Source organism: Corvus kubaryi, unplaced genomic scaffold (assembly GCF_017639235.1).
Source record: "Corvus kubaryi isolate FWS band 111438036 unplaced genomic scaffold, C.kubaryi_AGA036_p1.0 37386, whole genome shotgun sequence".
Lineage (NCBI taxonomy): Eukaryota > Metazoa > Chordata > Aves > Passeriformes > Corvidae > Corvus > Corvus kubaryi.
Window position 1 is genome coordinate 3,367,569 of NW_024581128.1, and position 25,729 is coordinate 3,393,297.

At 37.2% G+C, this 25,729-nt stretch overlaps 1 protein-coding gene across 3 annotated transcripts in view; it reads right to left on the reverse strand.

Moving 5' to 3' along the window:
* Window positions 1-25,729, reverse strand: part of PPP3R1 (protein phosphatase 3 regulatory subunit B, alpha) — a 39,120-nt gene that overhangs the window by 3,957 nt on the left and 9,434 nt on the right. Inside the window, exons 1-4 of one of the 3 annotated variants that reach the window (XM_042036674.1) lie at window positions 13,176-13,199; window positions 10,969-11,008; window positions 2,177-2,353; window positions 529-588 (exon numbers count right to left, since the gene is read on the reverse strand). In XM_042036674.1, coding sequence (XP_041892608.1) covers window positions 529-588; window positions 2,177-2,353; window positions 10,969-10,981 — 250 coding nt within the window. In that variant the 5' untranslated portion in view covers window positions 10,982-11,008; window positions 13,176-13,199. Of the gene's footprint in view, window positions 1-528; window positions 589-2,176; window positions 2,354-10,968; window positions 11,009-13,175; window positions 13,200-25,729 lie in introns of those variants that run through there. The other 2 variants (XM_042036673.1, XM_042036675.1) reach the window with 2 other exon arrangements.

A 25,729-nucleotide genomic window follows, 5' to 3' on the forward strand; every position in this document is an offset into this window, starting at 1 on the left:
TTCCAGGAAACAGATGACTCAAAATCTGGTTACTTTGCTGCAAACAACTTGGCATCAAGACTGAACTTACTTTTAAACATTTGAATCTTAGTTATTGGAAGCTACATCCATAACCAAACCTGTCTCTTTTCTAGTCCAAAAGCCTGAGTCTGGAGATGCAGTTCTGAAACTAGAATTTAATGCTTTTCTACTGTAATAGCAAAGAATTGAGTATTGTTCTTAGGCCCTGTAAGTTCACAAACTATGCAGCAAGCTGTTCTTAAATGAATTTACTTTTTTAAAAAACAGAAAGCAACTGAAATTCTTCAGAAAGCAACCAACGTCCTCCAACCTTCCCAGCAGAAAAGAGTGCTGACAAATTTTCACACAAATAAATGACAAAATGTGCAAAAAGCTTACAATCTACTTTCATTATTTTCCACTTTACATTCCATTTTACAACAATCTGGATTTGTCAATTTCTTAACTTACAAAAGTATATTTTTGAGGATCAGAAAATTTTTGTTAAGGAAAAATCAAAATACTTACACCTCAACTTCTGTTCTTTATCTCCTTTGACACTGAACTGGGAGACTCCTTCTATGAATTCTAATTAATGCAAGGAAAACATGTACAAGAAAGTGTATTTTTTAATAAACAAAGAAGTCAACATTCAGAAAATTTTAGAAATTGTAAGAAGAATCTAAATTACCCTCAAATTTTTAAAATATTGCCTACCTTGTGACACATAAATGTCTGTGTACTTTGATATTTTAACGTTCTTCAGTGGGAGGAACCCCAAATCCAATGCAGCACTCACTAAACGGTCACACCAGGATTTAAGTAATTTTGTTGCTGGACCTTCACAAGAACCTGACAGAAAACTCTAAGATCTTTACTAAAGCTACTCCAGTTGGGACTCTAATTGTACAACTCCTCTCAATGTTACAAATGTTCTCAATTTAAAGAATTGCATTGAAACTGAAAACTGCTTTTAAAGAAATACCAAAATAGTATTTTTCTATAAAAGAAAATTGATTTTGCCAACTTCCTGTTCCCTCCCAAGAGGAACAGCCCTCGATAACTGTATTAATCACAGCTCAACATCACAGACAACATGATCCTCATTGTTCATGACTACCTATTTTTTACAAGGGAATTTTGAATAGTTCCATGCAACCATTACTGCTTTCGATCAAAACTCAACATTCTGGTTATACTGTAGCTATCCCTACAGAAATTTAAGGGGTTTTGCAAAGGTTAGCAGCTCTTGTATATTAATACCTTATCTAAAATGTCAGCCTGTCAGTATACATAAAATTCAAGTACTTTCTCCAGTTTAAAAAAAAATGCAAGAAAAATCAGTATTTCTTAGCTCTATTTAGTAGTGTATTTGCTCCAATAGTACCAGAAATTGTATCTTAACTTCTACAAGGCACACACATCCACCTGATCCATTTCACATCACCTTCTCTAGTCATAAGCAACAAGAAATACTAAGTATTTTGTATTTGAACAGAACTTGTACAAGTGCAGTACTTGAAGAGAAGTTACAAACATTATCACTTCTAAGGGTCAGAGACTGTTTAAAGATGAACTAGTAATGAAGATAATAACCTGCTGGCCCTTTTAATCATGAATATTTAAAATCAGTCTAAAATTTTCAGAAATGTACTAAATCGACTCTTCTAGGTTGTTTGGATTTTTTTTTCTTCAAGTGTCAATCTAAGATCTACCTAAAAAGAATCCCATAAAAGAAGTACCAACAGAAAAACCTGAGCTCCTTTCTATTTTCTGAATACTCCAACAAAGGACAGATTTTATTTGGGTATTTGGATAAATACAACTTATGCAGAAACACACCACTTAGCCTACCCCGCTTTCTTCAGTCTCTCCTCAGCATCAAAATGAAGAGTCTAAATTGGTGTACTTTAAGAGATACTCAGTGAGTAGTCCTCAGTCACATGACCTTAAAAGCTATTACTAAACAATTTGCTCTTTTAAACATTTCACTCAGAAGTGCCTTAATGCACCAGAGAAACTAGTTTTACTGGTATTTAGTTTCACTAGGAATTAGCACCTTATTTTCATTAACAAATCTTCTTCAACTTTCCTCTTTCTGATGAAGAAAAATATGAATTCTAAAGCTCCAGGAATTCTGAAGTACCACCACCTGTCACAAAACACTGTGCCTTACCTTTGAAATCCACTTCTCCATTGCCATCTGTGTCAAATATATCTATTACTCGCTGTACTAACGGGTTCTGTTGCAATTCAGGTAAAGACATGAACTCTTCCACGCTCAGAGAACCAGAGTTGTCCAAATCAAGCTTCTTAAATCTCTTTCCTAGTCGTTTTATCTCATCAGCATCAACTGAAATGAAAAACAACCCCATACTTATTCTCAGAAAGGCTTCAGTAAACCCTTTGCCGTTAAACACAAGGCACATTTAATTGCTTTCCTACAAGATTTTCTCCTACTTTATTATAACTATTAAATACCTATAAAGATAACATGAAATTCTGACGACAAACACAATTTTATTTTAAATAAGACTTACCTTTTTTCCTCCCTGCACCTGCCATGATACAGTTAGCCTTGTGACTCACTGAATATCACATGCTGACACAACATTTTGAAGGATTGAGGATGCTTAGCTAGTTAGTTCTTAGTCAGATGGCTCTTACAAATACCAGGTATGAAGAAATTAAGGAAGAGACCAAGTGTTCTTTGAAGGAGCTAGCATTATGTTTACACTAGACTAACATAGTATGTTAGAAAGACAATTATATCCAAGTTATTAGCAAAACTAGTGCTCTTCAGCACAGCAAACATGAGACCTCCTGGGATATGTGTCAAGTTAAGCAGGTTAAGAGTCCTACTGTTTACCAGTTATCTCTCACCTACTCAAAACATCCCTCTGACTGACCTAAGATCATTTTTCCTCTTCATCACAAACAGGAAATAGGCACACCTGTAGCCCCGACCTGCATACAGCTTTTTTTTTTTGTCCCAGAAATTAAAGTAGGTTTAGGTTCTGCAGCAGCAACTCTTCATCTAATCTCTTCAAATTTATAGAGAATCTCAATTAAACATCTGATTATGCCAGGAATAGACTAAATCTGTTAATCCATAAAAACAATTACAAGAAATCTTGTACTTTGCTACTGCTGAAAAGCTTGAAAAAATTTCCCCATAATAACCTGAAAATACCCTGTCAACAACTTCATTTATGAGACCCAAGTTTGTTCACATGTTGCTCACCATTTTTGGCTGTGAAGGAGGAACTGAGGTTCTTAGGAAGCCTAGAAGGAGCCCAGCACAGAGCAAACCACAGCAAACATACCTTGCAGAACCTGACGCTGGCAAATTCCCCCTACCAACCTTAACATGAGCAGCTTCTTCAATGTTTCTTAGCTCCATTTAGTAGTGTATTTGCTCCAATAGTAACAGAAATTGTATCTTAACTTCTACAAGGCACACACATCCACCTGATCCATTTCACATTAATACCTTCTTAGGTTTTTGTAAAAGTGCAGCATAAAACCACACAGCTCTGAGTCTTTTGATGTTTTGAAATTGCAGCCAACTCAAGGACCTGATCCTCTACCAACAGTAATGAACTTCCACTTCAATTCCTTGATATCCTTGTCTAAAATCCAATGAGACACAGAGTCCTCAGAACTGTACTATTTCAGAACGAAAGACAGAGCCTGCCAGAACTCCAAAGGCACAAGATGATTTTCTGTCAAGACTTATTTTTTCTGAATGGTAAATTCTGACATTCTGCAGTTAGTCTGTCTCGGTTAGTCAGTTACGGCTTGCAACCGCAGAGGCAAAAGGCAAAAAACAGTCTCCAGTCCTCCAGAATAATCTTCTCTTTGCTGTGCCAGAAAGTGATGGACCTGATTCTCCCTCTAGGACCATAAAAGTAAGACTAAACATAATCTGCTTTCCTCAGTTGCTAGTAAGCAGTGTGGTATTTCACGTAATTAATCTCTCGATTGCAGTGAAATATTCCTTTTACCCCCAGTTTCTGCAGAAGCCTTGAACAAGACTGGAGATGTGCCCTGAACAGTATGACACCACAGCAATGGCAGGAGCACATTGCACAGCTACCCAAGAACCCCTCCAGATGACACAGCAGGAGATGTAGATGTAGAACATCATCATGTGACTAAATGAAGACAGTATTAAAAAGGAATGGCAAAACAGAGCTCCTCGGGCAATTTTATGAGTCCATCAGCACAAAATGCTGCTTCTCACCAACACACTGAAGGTATTTGCCAACTTTTGCTTCTGCACACAGAAACTCTTTTGCTTCCATTCTTCCTCACTCCCAGTCCTGCCAGTGGACAATTACTGGGCCCACCCCAGTTTAATGTAAAGATAGCACGTTGGCAAGCTGCAAGTGTGGAAAATTCATTTTTAGTGCAAGCTCTACTTGCAACTCACATAGAAGGAGTTGATATCCTCAAAGAATTCTCACCGCACAAGCATTTGAAAAAGCATAAAAATATTAAGGGTGGCTTATCACACTACCTACATAAGCACATTTTCCCTTGTAAAATAAGTGTATGAATAGACGTAATTTATACCCATATTACTTCACTTTAAAACAACTAAACAGCAAATTGAAAGTAGTATCTATGGTGTATATAATGCACTGCCAGTTTCTTACAGATCAGTGGAATCTCACTTCCAATATTAATAGAAAGACTAATCTTTCCATTTTGGTGAGTTCTCAGGCCTCCTAAGCAACCTGAAATACTTCCTAGTTCTGCAGTTTCACGAAATCAAAATGGAGAAAAATGATAGCAGCATTAACACAGCTGGATCTCGTCTCCCTTGCCACAAAAATGAATGAGTTAAGGAACTGCAAGTTCTATAACATTTCTAAGTAACATGTAAAAAACTGCTAAGTACCAAAACACAGCGATGACATCTTCACAAATTAGGATGTAAACACAGAGCTGCCTGAAGCAGGACTACAGACCTCTGATCATTAGGTAACATCATTTTCTCACAACCCAGAGGTCGCATTAAAGAAAGTCTTATTTCATTACTTCAGTTCCATTTCCTGGTTTGGGAGCTCAAGTCCATGCTATTTTTTCCTCACAAATATATGAGCGAAGACTGAAAAGTGACACCCAGAGTTCTGTTAGTGTTCTGCTACAAAGTGGAGCTAATTACCACATACACGAGTCACACACATGCTGCTACACAGCTTAAATTGGCACAAGCTGGCACAAAAGACAGACAAGACCAACTCTGCCATTGCAGAGAGACAAGACCTCCCACACAAGATGTGCTAAGAAAACAAACTTTGTCACAAAGGTATTTTATCTCAAGTTAATGTATCTCTAGCAGGAACTACCAATACGAACTATAAAAAGAACATTTTCTTGAGGCACTCAGAAACTGATCCACCGGACACAGTATTAACAAGCAGTGCTGCTCTGCCATCGTCTGCTCGGCACAAGAACCACTGCCGGGTTAGCTAGCCTCGCATTTATAGTTAACAAGATCCTGAAATTTACAAACTAGCAAGTGTAAGAGAAAAAATTTGTTTTGTTTTCAAGATTGTACAAGGAGGTCAAGATTATGGATGATAAAGATAAGAATCAGATCACAGGAAGGGGAGGAGGTTGCAGAGGCATCTAAGAATATTTCTCAAGAATGTTAGCGTTTTGCTGAACTGTAACAAAGCAACAGCTGCCTCAATTATGAAATTAAGGAGTCCTGATACTTTAAAAATGTTAATTACTCTTTCTCCACATATACACACATCCCATTTCATAGCTCATACCACCTCAACTCCAATGCACAGTCCAGGTAAAAGTATCTAGCAGCAGTTTCTACTAGAAATAGGATTACAAATTTCTCATTCCAAACAGTGAAACATTCAAGCAGAGGGCTTGCCTGCACTGGAGATCTGAGAGAGGTTCTTCCCTTGAGGGGAGAAAAAAAACCAAGTCAAAGAACAGTACTGAAAAAAATCAGTATCTCTGCCAAAAGCTGACCAAATAGCAAACTCTTCCAATGTTTTGTTTCTGGCAATTGATAATCTGTGAATGACAGCTCCTGGAGGAGAAAATAATGAAAAAGCAAAGTAGATGCAGGACTAAGAAAATTTCCTTTAATAGTTCCTGAGCATAAAAACCTCTGTTCCTAATGAACATAACTGGATAAACATCTGGAGACCACTGTGTTCACAACTGACTGTATGAGATTTCATATCAGAATCTCATTATTTTTCCTTAAATATATTGCCATGAAATCCCTTCCACAAGCTGAATTTTAAAAAGCTTATACACTTGAAAAAAATTTGTATTTGAGTAGCATCTCTGTCTTCATAGAACAGCCTGAAGAAGTAAGAATATAAATATAAAATAAGGGATGAATACATTACAGTATAAAATAGCTTCGATTTGCATACCTTCTATCTATTCTTTCTTCAGTTCGCAGTCTTCATTTCTGGCGACTCTCCCGCCTAAGCTGAATTAACCTAAAAACTGTGTAGGTCTTCTGGGGTTTAATGTTTGTTTCTTCGTTCTCCTTTGGATTTTTTTAAAGGGAAACATCATACATTTATGTGTAACAGCAATTTCAATAATATCTTACCCATTTTTTGTTGACATTATCTCCAAGAACGCACACATACAACAGTTCCCATCCAAGATGGATGTTCCCATTTTTTACAAGACCTTTATTTTCCTTGTCCTTATCAACAGACTTTCGTAAAATTCCACATAGCTCTCACTGAAGAACAGAGCACTAAATTAAATTTTTAGTGTCTGAACAAAATATGACTTTGTGCCCACGCAAACTTTCTTAAGTACTGCTGGAAATGCAAGGCACAAGATAGTTCAGATCAAGGGAAAGCTTCTGAGCTGAAAGGACTGATGGTGGCAGTAGCAGACAGAATTTTAGAAGACCAGCTCAGGAGACCAGGACAAATAAAAACATTAGGAAATCTAGGAAGTCCAAGTTCACAGTAGTGTAAAAAGGGTGATACCACCACTGAGGAAAATCAGGAGGACTGAGCTTTGTTCACACTGTTTGAGGCACAGTTTGCCTGTGACTCATCACCACATTCTGAGCAACCCTGAGCATTCCTCTACCTCAGATCTGAATTAGCCTTTTTAGTGCTGTGCTCCCCAGATGACAGGGGGCTCTGCTCTGTGCTTCCTATGCTTTTCAGCAGAATCAGACAGTATTCCATCAGCTTGGCACTGATGCCTGAGCTCACAAACTTACCAAGTGGCTGGAAATAATAACTGCTAAGTGCTCTTCTTTAAAACGCTTTGTTGGCAGTCCTGTACCAACATCAAGTTCTGCACTGTTCTAAAACACATGGAATTATTTATGTTTATTTCATAATTTTTGAGTTTTGTTCCCCTTGTAATTAACATAAGGTGGGTGCTAAGTAGTTCTGGTAGTAAGGAGTTTTTTGTTAAAGAACTATCAGTACTTTCAAAAGATTCCTCTTCCATCCAAGTATTAAAATTCTTAGGGCCAACACCTGCTTCATCTCTTCAATTCCTTTGCATACATCTAAAAATACAATGAATCACATTAAAATGCTTCCAAGAAACTACATGCAAATACTTTGCCTCACTCCCATGTTAGTGCAGGAGTCTTATCTCCCAGTTGTTCACTTTCTAATATGCTGATCCACACGACTGAGTTCCTCACTCCTTCCCCCGAACACAGCAGTAGGGGATGATCCATCATACTTTAAACCAATTCTAATTGTTATGCATGTAACTGATGCTCAGATAAGACTGTAGAAACTATTCAAGTGGCAACTCGAAAAGCCTTATTAGAAGCCTATTTCAGTGTGCTCTATGTTAAAAAGAGTAATTTCTGAAAAAAAATTAATATTTTTTCCAGTTAACATAAAGGTACATAGCTAACTTTTTATTAATGTGAGAGCCAAAAGTAAAGAATGCCTTAAAACTACAGACTTCTGAAATCCACTACATTCACTGATGCTTTAACAGGATAATTGTTTACATATTAAGAAGCATTGGGCATCCATTGCTGCAAAGTACACGTTATACACACAGGCATCTGCAAAGGGCACAGACCTTGGAAAAGCTGCACATCTCTCACCAATTAGGTGCTAAGCACTTCTGAAATCTAAATGTTTACCTAAATGTTTAAAACTGTATTTAAAAGGTTGGCTTTTCAGCTACTCTTAGAATACTGGCTCAAATGTTTAACTAACAAAAACCAGACCAGAGTGTGGTCACAGAGAGCCCTATTTCCACTTATTTTTTAAACATGAAATCATTATAGACAAGAGTATTTCTAAGGTATTAGGAAAAATATTGTCTAAATCAAACATGTTCTGAAATGAATTTTAAATGTTTCCAGACTAATTCCCCCAGAAGAATTGGGATTGCAGAGATCTCAAAATAAAACAGACCTTCAGCAAAACTCTCACCTCTACCTACAGTCTCATCTGATTCACAAATATAACGTTTCAGAGTAGCAACCAAGTCAGCCATTTCAGTCTTGGGAGATCCGGTTTCAAAAAGATGACGCCCTTGAGAACACTTCAACCACTTGTCTTGTCTATGCTTACACACAGCTGGCCTAATCCTCTTCATGACTTCAGATGTGTCAATTACAATTTCCTAAGTTAGAAAAACTAGTCTCCTTGTCCTAAAATCCAAACACTCTACAAAAGAGTGTTTATATTAAAAATACTACACTATAAACTATTCTTTACTCTATTACAAAATAGTTTTCTCCACATCTTTTTGCTATGATAAAATTTTCTTATGGATAATTTTACAGATTTTGGCTGACATCGAATTTTCACCATGGAAAGCAGTGCTAGGTTTTCAGCAACTTCTGGCACAGCACAGCTGAGAAACAAAACCAAACCACTTCAAGGAATCCAACAACACTAATTCACCCACTGAGAAGAATTAATGTTCTAAAATGAAAGGTTAAAAGCATATGCTTGACTGTTTAATGGTGTGCATCCTCTCCAAGGTATCCTGAATTTGCTTTACATAACTGCCAACTTTAACACAAAAATATTCTTACGAGACACCAAAGTAGCAACTGCAGCACCAAGCAGAGGTTATGACCCAATGCCTCCATGCAAATAGCATTAATACACTATTACTAACTGGCAGTCTCCAAAAAGTATAACCATTCAAAATCCATATCTGATAATCTTCAAAGACATTGCCTGGCCTTGCCTTGAAAGCTTTAAACCTGTAAGTGACAATTTCTGGGAAGCAGCAGGAACATTTAACATTTGAAGAACATTGTGAACGTCTACTTGGTGGACTTGCTTCCACCAGACATGCAGCAGCGCACATCCACGCCCCAAATCCCTGGCTTTCAGAATACTGAGGCATGCAGGATCTTTAAGCACAGCACTATCATTGCAGTGACTGGGCTCATCCAAGCAAAGGGACAGTGAAAACTCCATTTTCCCCGTGTGTATAGTTATGTTGCCCAGGGACACAGCTGACCTTCTGTGAGAAAGGCCATCAGAGCAGAAAAAGCTCTAATCATGCAAAACTTCACATTTAAACAACAACAGCTCCAACATACAGTTTAACTATAGAATATAATGTGGAAACCCTCACCTTCTCTGCAATAAAAACGGGCAAAAAGCTCAGTAACAAACCTTAAGGCCTCCCGTTGCCTACCAATGAATATAGTTTGTCCTAGAATCAGAAGTTAAGGATGGCAACAAACTGCTTACAACTCTGACATGAACACGACTAGCTACAAAAATAACTCTTCAGAAACCAATTTGTCCCTAACTAAACACTGACCAATGGAGCAGTAATGTAAGATTGAGAGATATAGATATGATTCAGGAAAACACTACTGAAGTCTTCATTGAATACAAAACTCCAACCATATATTTGCATTTAACAAAATGTACTGAGAGCATTACATAGCTATGTACTGCTGTGGATAAGATTCTCAAGTGTTTGCAAACTTATGACTCAAATTAGAATCCATGTAGATGTTCCTATTAGGCACAGAGGACTTTCAAATTACCAGCTAAAGCCTCATTTCTCTGAAAAAAAAAACATATTTAGACGAAGATTTCTCCATGATTATCTATTTTCTGTTACAGTTTGAGTTACAAGACCCAGAGGCCAGTTATGACAAGCACTGTGAAAGAAATCTAGAAAACATTCCCTCCCTTGAAGAGTTACTCTGTTTAAAAACAAGATCCGATTCACCCAAGATAAGGAATTTTATCAAGTGGTTCAGAAGACACACACACACGTCTACACACACTTTAGGGCTGAAAAAAATCATTCCATGGAAAAAGTAGCTAAGAATAGGTACACTTAGCACAACACCACAAGGACATTTCAAAAGACAACCCCTTCTTTGGTCAGCTTTAAGCAAAAAATCCTTCATTTTTACAGGGTAGATTAACCCCGTGAGATGGAGCACTGAATTTTATTCTCACGTGACCAAAAGCAAGTAACACCAAGTGAGTTCTCACCTAACTGCTTGGCTGCAAGCATACACAGGGGAAAAAAAAGCTCATTTAGTCTCAACCTCTCCTTCCTCCGAGGGCACAAAGCCAGTTTAAGCAATATACTTCACTCCTAACACAGCACAGACTGCACCATGAGCTGCTCCACATCTCTGAGGAACTGGCACCAGGACTGAGGGAAAAGCTCCACCAGTCGAACTACACTTCACTCTACAGACATCAAGACTATCGTAAGGTTTTTTTATATTCTAATGGAAGACTCAAAGAAAACCCTCAAAACTTTAAGTGATTTTTATTTTAAAGATGGACTGATTTTTGATTTTACAGTTAACAGCAAAAGCTGTATTGTTTTCAAAGGTAATTTTTAACCCTTTTAATTTTGCTCTTTTGGTTAGTATATAAACTGCATAACCTACATGGAAACTGTACATATCAATCCCCAAGTAAAATTCACTTCTGTAACAATAGAACGTAGCAATTAAAAAAAACTTACAGTGTGAGCACATTTCCAAAGGGTAGCTTGCCTCATTTCCCTGAAACACAAGAAAAAAAAAACAAGTTTCAATTACTCCCAAAATAGCTTTAAGGAACTACTTAGATTTCATCACTGCAAAAATCTCAGGCAATCAAGTTACATTGCTATTTAAAAACATGTATTTCAGACCCAACAACCAGAAAGAGTGCTTTATTTGGATAGATCTATGTTACCAAAACATACAAAGAAATATAAAACCATTAAGAGGTCTGTTCCCATGAGAATTCCCATGACAATGCCAGTTCACATGATTATGGCAAGAACTTCAATCCCATATTCTAAACTCAGAAAAACAAACTCACTACTTAGATATTGAGCAAATGCTGCTTTTCAAGTTAAAAATATTTAATTACAGAACTTCACAAAGCCTGTGTTACCATTTTATTTCACACGCAGAAAAAGACGTCCTTATGAACTCCGATGACAAATCTTACTCAATTTGCACAAAAAAATTTTATCAAGTTTTCTTCCCTGAACCACCTGCCCATTCCCCCAAAAAAGGATTCACACACCAAGAATGATACAAAAGAAAGAGTTTTATATGACCAGAAACTCATACATAACAGCTTTACATTTAAATATTTTTGTAATGTTAATTTTGTACTATGTTAATATGTTGCTGCATTGTAACTGAATGGAAAGTCAAACTAAGATTTTAAATCCTTGCTATACTACAACACAGTAATAGCACAAAAAGCTTAAAACTTTGAGCGTGTGAACACTTTAAATTTGCATATACAGAAATCAACATGAACTACTACAACATGAACACCAAAAGACACTAAAACTTGGTATTTTCCCCCAAATGCCTCACTTTGCACCAGAGATCACAATACACACATGCTTAATGACTTTTCTGAATCCATTAGCAAAGGACCAACCAGATAACAGAAGAGATTCATAACCATTTTCAAAACAAATGTTTTTAAGGGAATGTGTTACACAAGAAAACAAAACATATTTCAGATGAGTCTAAGACACTATTCAGCAGCAATTCTCTTATGGTGTGGAGCATAAGGGTTTCCACAGCTGAGCACTTGCAAAGAAAGGCTCATCAAAATTATACAAAATTGAATAGAAATAGAGATATTACTTGACAGAAGGGGGGGAAAAAAAGGGAAGAACTCCATTTAGCCTAGAAGCTAAAATGCAACTGCATTTCCTAATTAGAGCAGAAAGGGGCAGAACAAACATCTCACAAATCTAAACATGTTCAAGAGGAGATTGTGGTGGTGGTGTTGCTGAGGGGAGTTGTTTGCACTTTTGTATCTAGGGAACACTTTCACTTTGCTTATCCCCCACAAACCACAAGGTCTCTTGCTTCTTTAAAAAATGTTCTAAATAGGGCAGCAAAAGGTACATACAGCCTTAATGTCTTCTCCAATGTCTACTTAGAGCAAGACAAAGCAGCAGAACAGAAATGTAGTCGAGGACCATCAGGTCACTAAAACCTCAAAAGCACATCAGGCCTGTTCGACAAACTAATTGCAGGGACCAAACTGTGGCACGGAATCCAGGAGAGCCAACACCACATGGAAAATACTGGATGGAACCCAACCAAAGTTTTAGGATAAACAGCAAAGACCAAAACAGGTAGCAAAAAGCTAGTATATGCATATGAATATAAAAGGGTAGGGAATCTAAAACGGGAGAAAGCAGAATTTTGAAACAAGAAGAAACAGGAACCAGGGGATCCAGCTAGGCTGCTCAAGACACGAGGTCATGAAGAGGCAAGAAAAACACCAGACTGGAAGGCTGCAAATTAAAGAAGAAAGTTGAATTAAAACCAGTGCATTTATGCACATGCACACAAATATACAATATTAACTACTACTGTTCTGGCATTTACATCCCTGTTCAGGTCTTGGGAGAAAACTTCTAGTACAGGTTACCAAAATCAATCTGCCCAAAGACACATAAAATGCTTCTGAAAACTGAGCAAGACAAAATGAAAAAATGGGAGTAACTTTTTTCAGTTCATGAATAAGTGTAATGTTTATAAGGAGCCTTACTGTGCATTTAGACACACATGCTAAGTCATAAGCAAGTTATCTAAGGAGTAGCCTAAAAAAAATATTTTGAGATCAGAGAAAAAAGTGAATAAACTTCATCTTAGCTTTTATTTGAAACAGTTACTGCTAAAAAAAAGTGTTCAGAATACTTACCTATCCAGGACTGGATCTTGGATATCTAAAAAGGTAGAAAAATCTAGTAAACGACAATGTACAAATTACATGATTATTCAACATTTTCCACATAGTATTTAAATAAAGTATTTAAAAAAGTAGAGTAACTACCTGCTACTGATGTGCTGAATATTCATCTTCACAGGAGAATTCAAAATTCTTGTAAGATTTAAAAGGATGTTGGTTGGGGGGGTTTTTTGGTACAAATAAACATTTGAACTACTCATGCCAAAATTCCTGTTTGCACAGCTGTGACCTGGACAAACACAAAGATGGTGCTCTACACCAAAGCCTCGATCTTCAGAGATTAAGACTAATGATTTGGTCTCAGGAGCAGGCATTTTTTATCATATTCCGAGCAGCAGTACAAGAAGGTTGCTTACTTGTCCCCAAATACAACCAGTATGTGTAGACACTCTATGAGACAGGAGATAAACCCTGAAACACAAGCATTAAGTACAGGCTGAATACTCCTCTTGCTCAGCATGCAAGAATTGTTTAAAAATAGGCAGGCAGTAAGTCAAATGGACGGTCTAGAGTTATATCCATATTCGTGTGTTGAGAAAAAAAGCAGGGAGGTAAGCACAGCTATAAGACATCATTAAGTATCAAATAAACCCTCTAAGAAAAGGGAAAGAAACTGGGTACATTTTCATCTGTACAGTTTTAATGCAAAGAACTATCTAATTTTAACACCAGGATAAGGAAGCATTCTGAAGAATGCTGAAAAATATTCTTTGTGATTGAGTGCACTAAAAGAAAATTCGAGTTGCTGCAAAAGGTGACTATCATTATACATCTCATTCATTAAAATAACACTGCATTTACACTTATTTTGAAGTTTTAAATTATACTAATTTATAAAGACAAAAGCCAGTGTAAAACTCCAAAGATGTAATTTCACCTCTGACAGAGAAGTTCATGTATACAAATACTGTAGAGTAACAAGGTTCTGACACAGCATAAAAGTGTCAATTTTAAAATCTCATTACAATATTAGTGTTTCCTGCCAGATACATATTCAACATACCTCACAGAAAGTGAGAGTATCTGCTCATATACACTATATCAGCACACCTAGAAACCAGTGACACATGGTTTGTAGAAGAAATACAGTTTTTACAGTCAGCGCTCCACAGGAGATCTACTTGGCACCTACGCCCAGTGTAAAACACACCTTCCTCAGGTGTATCTGGGTTATTGCTACCAGACTGCTGGAACTCCACTCTCTCTCAAGCTGCACCAGTAGAAAAAGCAGCTGAAATACTACAGGTACCTTGAATAGCCTTATAATTTTAGAATAGTCTTGAAATTTTCTTGAATGCTGTTAGAAGCCTACGAGTTAATTCCCAGTTAAGCAGCTGCAAAACCATGACTTGTTGACAGAAATAATTACAGATAAAGCAAAAGTCCAAAATCTACTAACAGAAAGTTGACCTAATTCTGAATACTGCAGAAATACCAGTTTCCTAGAGAGAAGACAAAACACATCACTAAAGGAGTTGACACGACACATAATGTGTTCCTTTAAGAACAAAAGTGGTTTTTGCAATTTCTACTAAGTATTTTCCCCTTTCAGCAGCTGTGCCTTTTTACTAGGTCAGAATAACTTCTTAATGGACTTTAGCCGTTATATCTTCTATAGATTATTTTAAAAAAAAGCGTTTCTTGATTTTTTTTTCCCCCTGGCAGTTATTTCAAATACTAATCGCTCTCTCTTCTTAAGATCAGTTTTGTACATGCTGCTCCAAGGTACAATAGTTAAGGCAATTATCTTGACAAGTTTCCTCTTAGTGAAAGACATGAAGATCTGTGGATAGAAAATGAAAAAGGAAATTAGCGATTAGCAAAATCAGTAACAGAATCTCAATTCTTAGCTGCAGTTGTTTATACAAAACAGCTTGTACACAGTAAGACATCACACTGCAAAGCAGTTCTTCACCATGTATTACTAGAACACTGTTTCTAGGTCTGATTATACATTACTTTTCTGCATGATGTGCAACTTTTTGTAAGTAGTTCAGAGAGCTAAATTACAGCATCAGCCTTCAATTAGTTTTCTGTTTTTATAAAAGCAGAAAATGTGTATAAATGTCAGCAAGCCACAATTTCACTTTAGGACTAATCTCGAATTTAATCCTCCAAAGGGGATGTGAGAGTCACTACAAATGAAAATTACCTCCTGGACAGTTTAAAACATTAGGTTCTTTCAAAGATTTTGATTTGTTTCCACAGCCAGGCAATTAATTCAACAAGGGCAAGAGTGGTCTCCTGATCTGTTTAGTACATGTACAGGAGTAGTTGTCCAAGATTTACTACTTTCTGCAGCAGCATACAAAATCAGCGTAAGAAGTTCTTATTTGTAAACTGCCTTAAATATACGAACTGCCTTGTCACAGCACTGGCTGTTCTCTGCACTAGATGTTCCTGCATTTGTGTTTCTGGTGCAAGGGCACCCTCCTGGCGTGTTGGCAACACACTGTATGTTGTGCTCCTGCATCTGCTCCTATACCTTCAGCACTACTAACTACCACTGTTAGCACAAGCAAGAAACTTCAGCGGGCAAGTGAAACAGTCCAAGCCGTGCAAGCTGAGGGCCAGAACTAGGCATTATCAAGATAGTCAACTTCAATTCTTAAGTTATACAAAAAGCTGTTTTCCATCATCCCCTACTACAACTCAAAAGAATGGGAATATTAAGAAGAAAGATGGAAGCAGCTGGCAGCTTGCATTTAAGAAGAGCCCACACATAAGACCCTTCTCCCTGTTCCACAAACACACAAAATGCTTCTCTGTCTTTTCTCATTCTTCTCCATACCACCAGAATAAATGATTGATGACAATTACCTGTTGCAGAGAATTCTTCCTCCTCCTTCGAGCTCATTTTCCATGTATTGTCATTTTCATAAAGCTTTAACAGTGAAGAACTGCTTGGTGAAAAGGAGCTTGATTTGGATTTTTTTGGTTTGGGTTTTTTTTTTAATGATCATTGTTTAACAGATTACTAGAGCTCTGGCTGTCAGAGGTTGGCACTGTATTCCTCATCAAAAACCAGCAGGCAAGTAGGCAAACTAAAAACGATGGTATATGTTTTCAAGGCTCTACAAACTTCTGTATGAATAGAACACACCACATAGACACATCTACAGTGGTTTAAAATGAATTTCACACAAGGCCCAGGAAGCTTTAAGCCACTTTATTATTTGAATTTCTGAATTAAATGTTGGTCACAAAAATATGCAAGATCTTATCTACTGTAATTTATACATTTTATATGGAACTTACCAGAGAATTAAAGACTGAAAGAAGTTTACCAGAGCACAGATGAGACATACCCAAAGTTTCTGCAGACACCACAAAAAATAGAGCTTAAAAGAAGAAAAGCAGGAACAAGATTTCAATGCAAAAAAGCAGTAAGAAAAATACTTTTATCTACCCCGTTCAGAAAGAGTATGAATATACTTATACTTGGCCTTTTCTGTTAAATTCAATTAGAAGAAGAAGAAAAACCCAAAAACCCTTGAACAAACTACTCAACACAAAAGAGTTGTGTCAGCCCAAGAGGAGTCTATGAATCAAAAAAAACATGTCAATGATTATCTTCTATTTAACAGGAATATCTAATTTATACACTGCAAAAGGAAACTTTCGAAGGAAATGCTATAGATAAGATCACTAGGGAATTTGGCATTTGTGTTTTGACTTGGAGTAATTAAGTCACCTCTTAGGCTTTTTACTCCAGACAGTAAACAAATCTCCCTAAAATTTGGATATCCAAACATAGTTACCTGAAAACAACACTTAAGTTAAGAACTGGTAATAGTGCGGACTAACTGCCAAAATTTAGAAAGCAACATTTAAAACAACTTGGTGACTTCTGTATTGTTTTATACAAAGCAACTACTAAGTAGCTGCTTTGCATAAAAGTATTCCAGGCAGAGAGAGTGCAACTCCCCCAAATACTTCCTCCTTGAATTAGCAGTTTTCCAACACAAGACTTCTACTCAAAGAAAATAAATCTACCTCTGAGGTTCTTACATTCGTACCAATGTTGAGTTAGATTTTGCAAAGCAAAAATTAAGTGAAGCCAAGAAATTAGAAGACATTGAATAAGAAGGCTTGTGGAAGTTCAAGCAACTGAAGAGCAGTGACAGTTTCGCCCCAAATTCTCAGCCTGTTTTCTAAGATCATGTCCTAAAGAAGGAATTAAAGAAATACATAAAAATTCATGGGAGGTGACACCCACCTCACATTCAGTAAGTTCAAAAATTACATATCTCCTAGCAATAAGCTAGACTACACTTGCCAATCTTGCATTATGTCTTCAGGTCACCAACAAATCCAGTCTATCCTGAAGCTAGGACAGTATGACAGCAGTTTAAGATCCAAGACTTCCAAGCTGAATCCAGCTCAAATGACAATTGAGCCTTCATGACTACACTACAATTTTCACAACCTCAGCTCTGCTTATTGTAATTGTTGTAATCAAAGCCCATGACATTTCATAGCCATTACCTTGGCTATCCAAAAGTTCAATATATTTTCTGGCATTGTGACTGTCAAACCTGGGCATCTTGCTACCCTTTGGTGTGAGCATTCAGTCATCCACATGTGCAACAGAAGGAATTAAACAGGATACAAACGAGCAACAAATTCTTACAGGTTATACAGAAAAGTCAAGGATTAAAGTAAAGTAAATAAATAAGGAAAGGAAACAGAAGCAGCAATAATGGTACCAGGCAAGTAGCACAGACCACAAATGTGAAAGTAAAGGATCTGGGCATTCCACTGGTATGTAAGAGTTGTACTTCTCTGCACTTCTTTGAGTAAAACTTGCCATTATAATCAGTAACTCTTTATTATGAGCACAACTCTTAACAGCTAGAACTAGCAACATATATTGAATTCACAGAATAGCACAAGTCACGAAAGAAATCCGTTTTGGTATTTCTTTACCAAATAAATCTTTCAATGGTCTATATACAAAAGAATGAACGGTACTTTTATGGAAGAGTATCCACTCCTTGTTTCTTCAATTCTTTAGTCAACCAGCAACAAGACAAATATTGCAGCAATATATTATAGTTATTTTCTCCTGGACCCCTGAGCTACAAAAGCAAACTATGAAACTTATGAACTGACCTTAAATGTTAGTATTTAGATTATCTTGGTGCAATCACACAGGGCATGCAGGACGAGGGCAGTAAGTGTCTCTATCAATCCCAGTCAGCCTGGATTCAGCAAGGCAGGCTCTGCTTGACCAACTTCATCTCCTTCTATGACAAGGTGTTCCACTTAGTGGATGAAGGAAAGACTGTGGATGTGATTTACCTGCACTTTAGGAAATCCTTTGACACTTGTGTCTCACAGCATTCTCTTGGAGGAACTGTTTGCGCATGGCTCAGATAGGCCATGGGCTCACTGGGTAAAAAAACTGCCTGGATGGCCAAGCCAAGAGTGGTGGTGAATTGAGTTGCATTCAGCTGGAGGCCTGTCACCAGCTCCCCAGGGATCAGTTTTGGGGCAGGTCATGTTTACTATTTTTGTCGAAGATCTGGACAAGAGGATCAAAGGTACTCTAAGTCAGTTTGCAGATGACACTATGGGAGTTTTCTTCTGCTGGAGGGTAGGAAGGCTCTGCAGAGGGATCTGGACAGGCTGGATGATGGGCTGAGGCCAACGGTATGAGGTTCAACAAGGTGAAGTGCCAGGTCCTGCCCTTGGGTCACAACCCCAGGCAGCATCACAGGCTGGGGGAAGAATAGCTGCAAAGTGGCCCAGCGGAAAAGGACAAAGTGGTGTTGACTGACAGCAGCTGAACACAAGCCAATATGTGCCCAAGTGGCCAAGAAGGCCAATGACATCCTGACCTGTATCAGGACTAGTGTGGTCAGCAGGACCAGGAAAGTCATTCTTCCCCTGTGCTCAGCACTGGTGACACTTCAAAACCTATATCCAGTTCTGGGCTCCTCACTTCAAAAAGGACATTGAGCTGCTGAAGCAAGTCCAGAGAATGGTTTGGAACATAAGTCCCATGAGGACCAGCTGAGAGAGCTGGGGAAGTTCAGGATTGACTTTATCTCTCTACAGTTCCCTGAAAGGAGGCTGTAGCCAGGTGGGGTTCAGGCTCTGCTCCCAGGCAACTAGGAAAAGGCCAAGGGGAAACTGCCTCAAGTTGCACCAGGGAGGTTCATGTAGGAAAAATTCTTCACTGAAAGAGTGGTTGAATATTGGAACAGGCTGCCCAGGGGTGTGATGAAGTCACCAACCCAGGAAGTGTTCAAAAAATCAAGTGGACATGCCACTGTTCTGGTTTACTGGGCATGACAGTATTCACTCAAAGGTTGGACTTGATGGTCTTGGAGTTCTTTTCCAACCTTAATAATTCTGTGATTATTTTGTACCTTCCTTTGAGCTGTTAAGAGTTCCCTAGGTATACAGAGATAAACACAAGTATTATTCCAAAGTTGGTTCTACAGAAGTTGAAAAACCAAGAAGCAAATTTTTAATGGCCCAGAAAATGTAATAAATGAAGTGTCAAATGCTTTAGAAGTCTAATAATCTTTTATCTTTGAAAAAAAGAAATCTAGAAGAGCTCAGAAAACATAGAAGTTTCATCTGGGATTAAAAAGAAATCTTACAATTATATGTAGTTAACACATTGCTGCCCAACCAATTTAAGGTTTCCTTTAAATAGGTAGAGGCATTTTCCATTTTCTGGCAGGCACAACTTCCAAGAGGCTACAACTATCTAGCATAATACATCCACAACTCCTTAGCATCTCCATTACAATTCCACCCAGGAGTTTAAAACCAGTGACACAAGCCAGCCAACATACTCTTACATTCCACTTTCATGTTTGGATACAACCTCCGTTTAGACACTACAGCATAAACTATGTTCTCCCCTGCATCTGCCAATGAGTGTAATCATCATCCCTCGAAACTTTATAGTAACTTTTTGTGCACACTTTCAGTTACATTTCTTGTAAAGTTTACCAGAAATCTGATAAACAACTGAACTTGTATCAGTGCTCAGTTTATGTGTATGATCTTAAAGGTGAAACACATAAAGGTACAACAGGCAGGTCTTACAGTTGTTAATATTCTAACTCAACACCTCACCTGAATACTAATCAACAGCAAACATCAAAGAAGGCTGTAAGTATTTTATAGATAAAAGAGGGCACTTCAGCGGAAAAAAAAAAAACACAACACAACAAAACAAAAACAAAACCACAAAACCAAACACTGCTGGTTTTAACTCACCTTTCAAAGAAGATTTCAAGTTTTAAATGTGTTACCCCCAAGGCAGTCTAAACTTTTAGTCCTGCTTCTCAAGAAAACACTCTGCGACCTTCAGTACTGAAGGAACTCAAAAAAAGATTAATACCTAATTCTTCAATATATTTAAATTGCAGACATTAGAGATAATGAACCAACGCAAAGGAGATTGGTGGATTTGGGATTACAGTAGAGATCAAGTCAGGTTAAAGCTGTTACAGCATTCTGGCATTGCTTCTTTTCAAGTATGCCGAGTGTTAGAATTCCCTTTGTCACATTAAAAAAAAAAAAAGGAAAGTCTTATTAAAAAAAAAACAAACAAACTTTTTTGAATACATTTATTATTTGCTCCTAACAAAGTAAGTGATGATTCCTTAGAAGATTCTTCCCTGTTGCATGTATGTCAGGTTCTACCACACCACTTTTCTGGATATAGGAGGCAAGAAAGACTGTCCAAGTCTTAGGAAAAGCCTGCAGTTTACTCCTCAGTCACCATCTAATCCAGTCATGTCTCTGCCCAACCTTCATCAGTCATTTTAAGGGAAGCCACTTGTCCCCTAGCTGGCAGTTGGCCAGTCACTTCTGCTATGCTTTATTTAAACCCTTCACTGTCCATGGGTCTCCTCCAATGTAAGATATTAATGGCTTAAGGCCATCAACAGTCAAGTAACTATTCTAGGATATCAGAGGGAAGCCCTAAACCAATGAAGCACAAAGCAAATCCAAAATTAGAGATGGCTACTGTTGCCAAAGCCTCTACCAGACAGGAAACTGAAGGAATCAAGAGTGTAATTTATAAGAGGATTCGGCATTTAATACACCATTTGACTCTATTAAGGGAAACAGTAAAAACAAAAAGTGCATTTATTCAAATAGGATAAAAACACCCATTTTAAATTTCAATGTTTTGAATGTCAAGTGTTCAGGACTGAAAAGCAATCTTAAAGTCTATCCATTTACAGCAGGGATTATATGATATATATTCATATACATTCATCCCACAGCATTTCCTATCTAAACTCAATTACAATTGCTGAGCTCCCGGCAAAAATCTAGACTTGCATGATCCCGAAGGTATGATAAAGCACTTGGTTTAATCACAGATCTGTACATGCAGACATAAACACTAAGTACTCACCTGCAGTGTCTCCCAGAAAAAAAAGTCACCCAAGACAGAATGAGACATACAAACCCAGCACAAACAACAAAGAGCAGTTTGTTAAACTGCTCAAGAAGAAAGAATGAGCAAAGATAAAAGCAGTTTTACTGCAAAGTCCCTTTCCTGAATTTGGAGGACAAAAGAAGCCATGAGGTCAGAGCATACACTGATAATATGATTTACTAGGTATGTATGTATTCCCCCAAATCATCTCACACAAGTTTGTAGACATAATAAAAACCTTAAGGATAACTAGGTTACTTTAAGCTTTACCCAACTGTTCCATCTGTAACATGCGAGACTATTCAAATTTTCTCTTCCATTTTATAATCTCCCTAACAGACCTTGCAGTATGTCACACAGATAATAAACAGTGCTAGAAACAAACACAGTGAGTTTTTAAAACAAGGTAAGGCAGAGAATAGATTGTGCCACATTTAGAAAACTAACAAATTAATCTTGTTAATCGAAGGAGAAAAGCAAAACCTCGTATGTATGAGAAACCATAGAAAACAATAAAAGATCTCATTGTAAAAACTTGCAAAAACATTGTAATCTGTAAATAAAACTTGAGAGAAAGGCAGTGACAGGAACTAGAGTGTTCACTTCATGAGCTAAGGTACAATTCACAGTTTCATTTTTGGCAGTTCCCAGCTGCTACTCTTTAGAGACAACAACCCAATCTGCTTATCCAATCACTTCAAAGCTCACATTTCTAAAGCTTGCATCACTCTCAAAAATTCTCAGAACCCTGTAATTTTAAGTGCATAAATGAATAATGAACTCTCGAAAAGCCAAGGAAAGGGGTTTCCCAGAAAGATTCTGACGCAACACAACCTTTAGTAGGAGAATAATAAAATTCTGCCACCACTAAAACAAAGTTCTGATGCAATTAAGAGTTCACACTGGGAAGTCTTTGCGAGTAACGGGTTGCTCCTCCACTGCTTCTGGAAGAGTCACAAAAAATTTACAAGATACTGATTTATTTGTTCCGCTTAGGTTAATATACCGGTTTCACCTACAAAACCTCTTTCTAGGTTTACAAACTGAAGTTTATTCTATTCCCTTAGCTACAGAGGAGACCATGACAGCTGTCCTTTTCAGCTTTAAAGATAATTGTAGTAAAGTTTCTCAATCAATCCACTCCATGACTGTACTGTTATATGGACTAACCTCACACTAGTAAAAATTAAACCAAGACCATGTCCAGAAAATTTGTAATCCAAGTACGAAACAAGGTAGAAAATATAAACAACTGCAAGAGAATAGACACATCAATGACAAGTTACAAAAAAAACCCCCACAAACCTGAAACAAACCACAGATCTTTATGCATAACAAAAGTAGAATTGAAGAGCTTCAGAGAGCATTTCAAAGAAGGCAGCTTTGGAAGTATATAGTGCAAAAGCTTATCTAAAGAGTATGGGAGAAAGCATAAAATGCAACTGAAGACTTTATCAAGTGACTGAGGTGCCCTGGGATTTTCAGAGTCAAGAGTCAACATCTTAACAAAGAAATTACATTACCTTACATTTAACAAGATATTAAAGAGAAAGAAAAAGCCAAAGCATATCACACTGATCTTGTTTTTTGGGACACTGATTGATAAAAACTCGATATCAGACACTTAAGAGCTCCAATTTAATCACTTCATTAATAGGAAGGATTTTTCTTCCCCTTTGTTGGTGAATATGAACACAGAAAATCCAAGCAACTGCAAACAGTTAAATTGTGTCACGTTCATGTGAAAAAAAACCAACTTCAGATTTGGAAAAGTAAAGGAACACGGAGAACAAAGGAACAAAACTTCACTCAAAACATCAGGCCAAAGTGTGCAAGCATCACTGGAATCTGGAGAACTACAGAGTTCCACAGTTTTCACAAGAAATTAAGAAGATTATACTCAAGCTGTTCTTTAGCGTATCATACTCTGTCAAATGAAGAAAGACAAAACTACCCAAGAGTCAAAACACTCATTTTTTGCATGTCAAATACTTAGTAGGTAATTAAAGCTCTTTCAGCTTCTCTCTTTCTCCACAACAATTTGAAGATAAAACAAAATTTTCTCAGAAAACAGACAATGCTCCAACCTTCCACTCCAAAACAAAGCAGTAACGACTTCATCACTGGCTGACCTACATATAAATAGGAACAGAACAATTACTTTACAAGAAGATATTAATTTGACCTAAAGCCATAGTGAAATGTAATTTGCTATCTATATTCTCATGAGGCTGCTTTTAATTAGGCCAATTTAATTTTCACCACTTCGAGCTACTATAAAACAAAACAAAAAAAAAAATTGGGAGCTTCAGCAAACAGCTCTATAGAATTATCCCTGTAAAAACTCTGCCAAGTTAACTCCTATTTCAATATCCATCCAAAATTAACAGTATTAATCAAATAATTATATTCTCTGTAATACTTCCAAGTCAAGCACTCTCTCCACTGGATTGACAAGGACTGTGAAATACAGGCTTTCTTTTCTCTGAATTTTCACCCACGTTTAGTAGATTGTGGAAATCACAGTCACTTAAGCTATAGTACTTGTTACCATGCTCGCAAATTTAAACTTCTTTTTGAGTAATCTTCAAAAACCCAAAGGCTATCTGTAGAATCAAAAATTACTTCTTAAAAATATGAATTATGATACTCCAAATACTAGAAATGAGTAAATATAAGGACGGCTCAGTCTTCCAAAGTTTCTGAACTTCTGAATTGGCTTGTACCAAGACGACATTTAATTCCAAAAGCCCAGACTCTACAGGCAGGGAAAAAAAACAATAACCATTAAATCAGTTTCCTACTAGTACACTTCAGTACTGCCATGAGCATTAGAAAGGAATAAGAATACTTCTCTTTGCAGAGGGTTCTTCCAAAAAGCAGAAAAGGAGCTACAGATGTCACAGAACCCCAAGCAAAGAAAACAAATCTCCTTCCTAATTTCTGCAAGAAATGGCTACAGATCCTTGTGCCTGATTAGGCTGAGACAAATATGAAAGACAAGAATTTAGCTAGAAATGAAATGTAGCATGCTATCCTGTGACAGCAAGCAATGAATGTATAAATTAATATATTTGTTAATATATCATTATATAACTAATTATCTACATTCATTAATGTTACAGACAATTAATGTATTTCTTCCTCATGTAGCTAGAAAACGTCCCCTGCCACAAACTGTTAACAAACTTAAGCAAGCAAAGAATGGAAGATCATTATCAGTTAGAAAATAAATTTAGGTGGCTTCTTTTTTTAGGGGGGTTTACACGGCAAATTCACTGCAAATGGTATTTGTAGAGGGCAAAGAAAATAGCAAAGATATATTAACAGATTATACTGTATCATATAACAGTATTAGGCTACTTAGTGTAAAAGACTCTACTGCAGTTCAATATAATTCCCTATTCACAGAAGTAGGTTAGAAACAGTCAAGAACAACATGACCTGAACATCTTTCTCTACCAATTGACTGTCCTAAGTTTTTAGATTTCAACAGTGTACTCAGTCATGTGTTAACTGCAAAGGCTAAGGCTTTAGGAACAGCTGCACAGGTTATTATAAATTAATCTGAAAAGGCCTGGAGCAAAAAAAAAGGCGATGCAGCTCTATTGCATACAACAGTTTACTACCAGTTTTAATGAAAGTCCTTGAGCAGGGAAGTGTAAGTACCAATTCAGAAAGTATCAGTAAACTCACACAGGTTCTACCACAAGGGCTTAGAACAGTCAGGAAAGTCACACAGCTCAGCATACAGCCCTGCATAGAAACAGGGTGCATGAACAGGTGCTGTCACCAGCCCTTCTTCCCATGAAAGAAACATAAATAGCTTGATACCACTTAGGAAATAAAAAAGGGAAATCCGAGTTTGAAAGGAGATAAACGTCTTATGGCTGCCCAACAAGAAAGGGGAAACGGTACAATTTAAAAAAAGATCACAAAGTAGGCAAAATGTCATTCAGGATCCATCACAAAAGAGGCTGAAGAACATCGTGAAGAGTTGTGAAAATGACACATACCTCAAAACAGAAAAGACAGTTCAAAAATGGGATTTGATTTCACAAACTGACATGAACAAAAAACAATCAAG